This window comes from Stegostoma tigrinum, chromosome 38 (genome assembly GCF_030684315.1).
Source record: "Stegostoma tigrinum isolate sSteTig4 chromosome 38, sSteTig4.hap1, whole genome shotgun sequence".
Lineage (NCBI taxonomy): Eukaryota > Metazoa > Chordata > Chondrichthyes > Orectolobiformes > Stegostomatidae > Stegostoma > Stegostoma tigrinum.
Genome location: NC_081391.1, coordinates 4808183 through 4816655, shown reverse-complemented (window position 1 = coordinate 4816655; position 8473 = coordinate 4808183). Strand labels below are relative to the sequence as shown.

Genomic DNA, 8473 nt, shown 5'->3' with positions numbered 1-8473 from the left:
AACTCACCTTTAATCCCCCCCACCCCCACACTTGTCACAACCCCATGAAAGTAAATGTGCCACAGAATTAAAAACAAAAGACTCAGTTTCACAAAAGGATACAAAATGATTCGAATACAAGACAGTCCTACTTTGTAGAACTCTTATATGTAAATAGTAAGAGAATTTAATGAGCTCAGATCGACAAGATAAGCCATAGACTTTAATACAAAATAGTTCGTAGACTTTTCATTTTTATTCCGTAAATTAAGGAGAACTGCATTATGCAACATATTGAAATAGTTTCTGTACTGTAATATTTATAACAATGTAATCCTTTTATTACCTTTTATCATTTCAATGATTGTCTACAGGTTGTAGATTATAATTAGTTGTTTATTTGTAACATCAGCACAATTGCATCTTCATGATGTTTTTTAATAAACAAGTCATTTATTTATCCATGGTGTACACTTGGACACCTCTCACGTTTCTGCATTTGCTAGGAGCTGTGAAAGAGCAATTTACTGACTTTTTCTGGCACATCATATCCGTTCAGCCCGTCATGTCAATGTTGGCTCTCAATAGAAAAACCCATCCCTCCCCTAGATCCTGATGATCACAAGCCCCTTATTTCTCTTGTTTCCACTCACTGTAGGAGACATCGATTTATAAAAGGCAGTCTCTTCCAAATCAAGACAGAGCTTTATTTATTATAAACATACGAAGGTACAGGGCACCCTGTAAACAACACAATACAATATTGTCCACGTGGCCAACCATTTACACTGACAGGATGACAGCTTATGAATTACAGTCAGTCTTCAGATAGTTTCAGCTAAAAAATAAACACCATGCCATCAAACAATTAGATATGAAGTTTGATTATTTGTCAATTAAAACAATTGTGTATTTAAAAACTTAAAGCAGAGTTTAACAAGAAACAGCACACAACAAGTTGAGAAGGAATGTCCTAATAAGTAAACCATGGAATAAACTAGACATCATTAATGATAAAAATGAATTGCTTGTATGGGGAGAAAATCCTAATGATTAAAGTACAGTGAATTTGTGAAAATAACACATACAAATCACATTGTTGGAGCCACATTATAAGTGAGTGCCTTTCAGTTAGGAATTTCCATTTTTCTTTGGCCAAGTTAAACTGAGTACTGTTTAGTTCTAATTTTCTATTTTTTTTATCATTAACTTTCAGAATTGCATGATTATAGCAATTTCTATCTCAAAATAAACGTAAGTACTACTCTACCTCAAAAACCCTCTATAAAACACCCAAATATCATTTCAGGCCAGTAAAGCTCAGAAGGATCTAAACACAGCCTAGTATATAGAAACAGTTACCACACTGGGACGTCGGGACAGTGTGAAATTGTTTTGCCATTGCAAGCAGTCACTAAATGGCCTTTGCATTTTGCAGAATGTTTCTGTTATGCCGTCTCTTCAAATATAAATGTGGTGAGTGGGGGAATTGATACATTGTAACTGCATCTTGCAAGACCCCTTTTACTAAGTTAAGTTAAATAAGAAACTGGTTAACTACACAGCTTTATGAACCAACTCTGGCTCTCTGTAGACCCAATGATTTCTTAATATTCAAACAGAGAATTTGCTTTTGAGAGGGAAAGCTCTCAAAATATTGACTCTGCACTTTTCTATAATATCATTCACATTTGCGTTTTCTCAGAAACTAGCAGCACAGTTCCAACCTGCTTTAAAAGTCTCAAACAAATTCACTTGAGTAAAATATTTGGAAAATGCTGAACAATGCAATGGACTGCTGTAACGTTGTCCATTAGTGGGGGCTGACTTTGCTCAGCAATTGTCAGTGAATTTACACCCTTCCTTTGGGATTGGAAGTACTGTAAATACACACCCACACTCATGCATGCCCTGCCCACTCCTCACAAGGGCAGTAAGACAAGACGGAATAGGTCTAGAGCAAAGGTTAACCACGACAACGTCCAACATTTACATTTCTTGTCCACAGTCCCAGTGTAACTATTTTCAGATGATTACTGCGTCCATTTCTTTTTAAACATAAGACACAAAGAGCTGCTGACAAAATAAAAAGTGTCCTTTTTAAATTTAAAAAAAATCTTTTCTTAAACTGTATGTACACAAAGTTTCCATAGAATTAAACTGAAAATCAAAAGCAGTCCACGTTTACATGTCGTGATCAAAATCACTTCTTGGCTTTTTTTCCTTTCGGTTTCTGCACACTTGTTTTCTTCACCTTGGTCCTGGCTTTGGCTTTTGCTGGTTTTGCTTTCTTGGTCTTTTTGGGCGTGGCGGCCTTCTTTTTTGGCGTCTTGGCTTTCTTTTTTTCCACTTTTGCCTTCTTCACCTTGGTTGCTGGCTTGGCTGCTTTGCGGGCCACTGGTGCCTTGCGAGCAGCTGGGCTCTTCTTCGGTGCCTTGGCCACCTTCTTTACTGCCTTTTTTGGTTCCTCGCTTTTAGCTAGCCGGAAGGAGCCTGAAGCGCCAAGGCCCTTGGTCTGCTTGACAACCTGGTTGTATACCAGTTTCTTGAGCGCCAGCTTGATCTGCAAGTTGGCGTTGTCACCCACCTTGTATTTGCTGCTGATGTACTTCTGGATGGCTTGGCGGGAGACACCAGAGCGGCTGTTCAATGCCTGGATGGCACTGACAATCATGTCCGTGTACTTCGGATGGTCTGGGGTCTTCTTGGCCGCCTTGGCACGCTTGGCTTTGGGGGGAGCCGGAGTGGAGTTCTCAGTCATGTTTGGTGACCCTGGAAGTTTCTTCTTTCAGTTCTTGGTGGGAAGAGGAGACAGTTGGCAGCCCCACTGTGTGTATATTTGTGTGTGTAGCTATGCTCCTGACACACTCAGCTCCTTCCTTGTGTGTAGCAGCTCCTCTTCTGAGCTCCGGCTGGGTGTTTATAAGCTCGGCGCGGACCTGAGTGAGAACACCAGCTGCTGGCAGCTCCGGGCCGCGCAGAAATGGCGAACCCTGCCCGCCATCTGTGTTTCTTTAGCGGCACAAAACGCCGGCCCGGGGCCTTGCCAAGCGCCCGCTGTTGGCCTGGACCGGCCCGGGGGAAAGTCGGTACCCCGAGCTCGGCGGCAGACCGGCGGGGAGAGCTCGGGGAAGCCGGACGGAGGAGTGAGAGCCCCCGGACGGCAACAGGAGGCGGCAGGTGCCGAGGAAAATCGCGAGTTGGGGCGGTGTAGCGGCGCGGTCGGGTGCCGGAGGCACTCCGGGACCGGTCTCCTGCCTGGGGGAGAGCCCAGGCCAGGGGCACGACGGGGAGCCGGGAGGCTATGAGCACCGGGCATGCCCGCAATCCAGCCCCATATTTCGGCAACTAACACAGGAAAAGTGGACGGCTCCGCCATTGACTCCGTGACGTCTCCTGACACTTTTATTCCCCATTAATTTTCAGCGAGTTTCCAACTTGTGCAAAGTGCAAGGGGGGCCCCTGCCATCCCTCCCCCCCCGAAAGGACACCCCCCCTTCTTAGTTTGGTTAGGATCTGGGCAACTTTGTAGCGGAGTTTTAGTAACCTTGCTCTGTCAAACTCCCTGATAGCACAGGCATCCTCACCTATTTACAGCAGGAGCCACTCGGAGAATAAAAGTTGTCTCTTTAATATAGACTTGGGGTAATTACGTTTGTATCTATTTTTACTCACCTGTCCACCTTTTTTATACGAACCCTAAAAAAACTTTTTAAAAAATAAGGGCTGTGTACATTTGTAACTTTAAAACCCCTTTCAGCAACTCAAAATATCATACTTCAAGTTCTCATATATTAGGTAGGTTTATGTTTGCATATGGATTAAATACCCCTTCCAATAACTCCAAAAAAGACGTATATATAAAAAGGATATTTATGTTTGCATTTGTATTTAATACTCCTTCCAAAAATCGAAAAGGATCTCAAGTCTTCACTTTTAAAAAATATATATTGGATATCTATGTTTGCATTTGTGGTTAATCCGCTGCATTTCCCATAACCAAAAGGACGATAATTCAAGCCCTTTGTTACATATAGGTGTTTTATGTTTGTATCTCTGCTTAAACATCACATCTCCACAAAAAACTCCGATTTTATATACATAATAATATAGTGTGTTATGTTTGTGTCTATGTTTAATTACAGCTTTCCAAGAATTATTCCAGGACGCGTATTGTATGTTTTTTATTTTAATACACTGCAATGCACTTTGTGCTTTGATTACTGGAAGTAGGTCTTCTAATGTAAAGTTGCTTTTGTTGTAATCCAGTGCATCTGACAGTCTGCTAATTGCAGCAGACTGTAAAAGGGTGGGAGCAAGAGATCCAGGATTCTGTTGTGCAAGTCGATGCACCGCAGGAGATGCCAATTTCAGGCTTTGGTCCGCACCCGGTGGCTATCAGCCTTTCCCCTCCTAGTTACCACCTATTGCAGACAAAGAATTGCATTTAGGATTTCAGTCAGTGCATGGACAGATGCAACTTTGTTTATACGAATGTGGCAGGTTTGTGCACCAGCAGTGTAACCACCAGAATGAACGTTTGCAAATTTAACAAGTTTATTTCGACAAGTCCTACTAATGAAGTGCGAAGTTGCATTGCATGTGAAGCAGATGTGTGTTAGTGTTGAGCTTGCGAGAAAACCGAAGTATACGTCCTAAAATGGTTAAGGCAGTCTTGAATCGCCATCTTGGATTGTGTGACTGGGTCACACAAGAAGCACCCGGCTTTCATGCTAACCGTTAAATGAACAAACTTTGCCCCCTTCAGCAGTTATGTGATGGGAGTAAATAGTTTGATAACGATGCAAGATCGTTCCAAAAAATCAACGGTAGAACTGAGCGACTGACGATGGAAGAAAATACAAACGTTTCCATGAAAACCACTTTTTGTTTTGCTCGTTTGAAACGTGTGCGTTGAAGACGTGTTTATTTGGATTTTACTGCGTTCTGGGTCTTTTATTTAAAAAAAACACGCACAATAAGTTGTGCCCGATTTCACAGAATAATCGAGATATTGCGAAGCTATATGCAGTGTTATTCGCAGCAAGAGAGTTTAAACTGTTCTTCCGTATTGTATCACCTTTTAGAAGAAGTGAAAACTTTATAGCACCAAGGGCCAATGTCTGTTACTGCGTATGTTTGGAAGCCGATTACACACACTGTCCTTTTTATCTTTTCAAACACTGGTTACATGTGTACAATTTGCTTCTCCTGTATTTTTGCTTTATAATTTCTTTCTGGATTCCCCCTGCCTATTATTTTCTCTTTGTCCCGGTGTTTTCATGCCTTCTCTTCCAACCCCATAACTTCTTCCTCTGCTATTCAATCGTTTCTTTCTCACCGATTTTCTTATTATTTCTCTCTCGCATATCGAGTCTTCTTTCTTGCTCCGTTGCTCCCTCTCTACCCAGTCTCCTCTTATTTTCAGTAGTCACACCCTTGTGGCTGGGTGAGCTGTAAATGTACACCCAAAGATTTTGGTTTAAAGAGAACCAGCATATTTATACAGGAGCATCTTATTCTGGCTTTCCATGTGTCATGCCCGAGCTGAGGAGGTTCGGGGCCCCGCAACAGCCACGATTCGAGTTGGGCAAACAACCTAGGGAATGATTCCCATTTTCTGGTCCCGAAGAATAATCAGTGTAGGAATTTTCAAAATAGGACAGGGAACTTGAAAGGGAGTAAAAACCGAAAGAACTGCGGATACTGTAAATCAGGAACAAAAACAGAAGTTGCTTGAAAAGCTCAGCATGCCAGGCAGCATGTTTAAAGAAAAATCAGAGTAAACATTTTAGTCCGGTGACTCTTAAAAGAACTTCTGATTTTGTTCCTGAACTTGAAAGGGAGAATGGGGACAGGGCAATATGGAAGTGATGAGCAAAAGGGAATAGTCTAATTATTTAGTGATGTCAAAGGTTTAGCACAGGCAGGATGGCCAATTTCCATACTCTCAGAATCAGCCCCAGTACCCTCGCCTCTAACTCAGTCCTTGTACTCTAGCCTCAGAATCAGCCCTGGTACCCTAGCCTCTTAATCAGTGACCATACCCTCACCTCTGAATAAGCCCCTGCACCCTCCCCTCGAAATCAGTCCCGGTGTTCTTGCCTCTGAATCAGCCCCAGTGCTTCCAAGTCTGAATCAATCCCAGTGCTGTCACTTCTGAATAGGTCCCTGTGCCCTCACCTTTGAATCTGAACGCACTTGTCTCTGAATCATTCCCAGTGCCCTTGCCTCTGAAGTGTGCACAGTGCTCTCACCCTTGAATCATTCCTAGTGCCCTTGCTTCTGAAGTGTGCCCAGTGCCCATGCCTCTGAAGTGTGCCCAGTGCTCTCACCCCTGAATCATTCCCAGTACTGTCACCCCTGAATCATTCCCAGTGCCCTTGCTTCTGAAGTGTGCCCAGTGCTCTCACCCCTGAATCATTCCCAGTGCCCACGCTTCTGAAGTGTGCCCAGTGCTCTCACCCCTGAATCATTCCCAGTACTGTCACCCCTGAATCATTCCCAGTGCCCACACTTCTGAAGTGTGCCTAGTGCGCTCACCCCTGATTCATTCCCAGTGCCCTTGCCTCTGAATCAGCCCCAGTGCCTGCACATCTAACTCAGTCACAGTCCCCTCATCTCTGAATCAGTCCTTGTGTCCAAATTGGTTCCAGTGCCCTTGAAAGTAAACCATTTCCAGTCCCCTTGCCTCCGAAAGAGCCTATGAATCAGTGACAGTTCCCTCATGTACAAATTAGTTCCAGTGCCGTCACATCCAAATCAGTCCCACTATTTTTGCCTCTGAAGGAGAAGTTCAAGCCCGGACTGAAAATGTGAACTGACACTCCAATGTAGTACTGAAAAAGTGCTGCACCATCAGAGCTGCCAACTTTCTGATAACGTGGTAAGCTGAGGCTCACCTGTCCTCTGAGAGTGACATAACGATATCCTAATTGTACCTGAAGAAGTGAGTGAAACTGTCGTCAGCATCCTGGCCAAATTTGTCTCTCATCTGCTATTACTGGAAATAGTGGGTTGTCCGGCTATTACAATGATAAATGTTTGTGAGATCTATCTGTCCTCAAGTTGGTTGCTCCCATCCCTGTTGTAAAACAAGGGCAACATTTCAGAAGTAATTTATTGGCTGCTGTGCACTTTAATAACATGGAAGGCACCATGTAAATGCAACTGTTTTGTTGTTGCCATCTGAATAAGTGGAAACAACATGTCCATGAAGTTTTATTTGTAATCATGAAAACCTCTAACAATAGAAACCAAAAGAACCGCGGATGCTGTAAATCAGAAACAAAAACAGAAGTTGCTGGAAAAGCTCAGCATGTCTGGCAGCATCTGTGAAGAGAAATCAGAGCTAACGTTTCAGGTCCAAAGAAAGGTCACCAGACCTGAAACATTAACTCCGATTTCTCTTCACAGATGCTCCCAGACCTGCTGAGCTTTTCTAGCAACTTATGTTTTTGAAACCTCTAGGCTGTTCAACCCTGTCAGTTGTGTGACGAAAACTCTCACCTTCCCAAATCTTCAATTAACTCTTAAGATATTGTTCCTCTACAAAGGTCAGTACTTCAAAAAGTGATTGATTTATAAAATTCTTGGAAGGTTTGAGGAAACCAAATCGAAAACCATGAAATCTTCACGATTGTGAGCACAATTTTGGCTGTTACTTGATTGAAGAGTTTGTACAAGAAATGAAATCCGTGCAGAATCTTTCAGGTGTTGTTTCAAATGAAAGCCATAAAGAAATCTAAGGTGTTTGATTGGGGAAGACTTTGAACATTAGCTGGGGAAAAAGTGCTACACTTTTTTTGGTGGAACTAAACAAACAGGAAGTTTATGTGATGTGTGCTGACTGCCATGCCTTACTGCATTCAATGAAGCTTGAAATTTGACCCATTTTCATATGAACAAACAAATTAGGAGCTGAAATAGGCCACTCAGACCTGCTGTACCACCACAGTCCCCTGGTAATCTTCAACCTCCTTGTCTATCAAGAATCAATCTGCCTCTGCCTTAAAAATATTCAAGGACTCACCTTTTAAAGAAAACAGTTCCAAAGTCTCCAAGCCCTGTGTGAGAAACATTTTCTCATTTCTTTTTTAAATGGGCAACACTTTTAAAAATAGTGACTCCTAGTTCTGGATACTCCCACAAGTGGAAATATTCCACATTCATTCTGTTGAAATCCTCAGAATCTTATTTTTTAATAATTAATTTGCCTCTTACTCATCTGAACTACAGCACTTACAAACATAGCCAGTCTGACCTTTCCTCATAAGACATCTACCCCAATTACAGATGTAAGCCAATAAACCTGATAAGAGTCCTCTGGCACAGAAGAGGCCACTCAGCCTATTACTGTTGTGTCAGGTCTTTGAAAGAGCTATCAGATTAATCCCACTTCTGTTTCTCCAAAGCCTTAAAAAGTTTTCTCCTTGAAGAATTTATGGCGTGGAGGTGCTGGTTTTGGACTGGGGTGGACAAGGTCCGAAGGAGT

The 8473-nt window shown here is 42.6% G+C and overlaps 1 protein-coding gene across 1 annotated transcript; it reads right to left on the bottom strand.

The window, feature by feature from the left end:
* Nucleotides 1-665: 665 nt before the first annotated feature.
* Nucleotides 666-2881, bottom strand: LOC125447180 (histone H1.0-like). Its single transcript, XM_048521375.2, has one exon. The coding sequence runs from the start codon at nt 2738-2740 to the stop codon at nt 2183-2185; it is 558 nt and encodes a 185-aa protein (XP_048377332.1). The 5' UTR covers nt 2741-2881; the 3' UTR covers nt 666-2182.
* Nucleotides 2882-8473: the final 5592 nt, after the last annotated feature.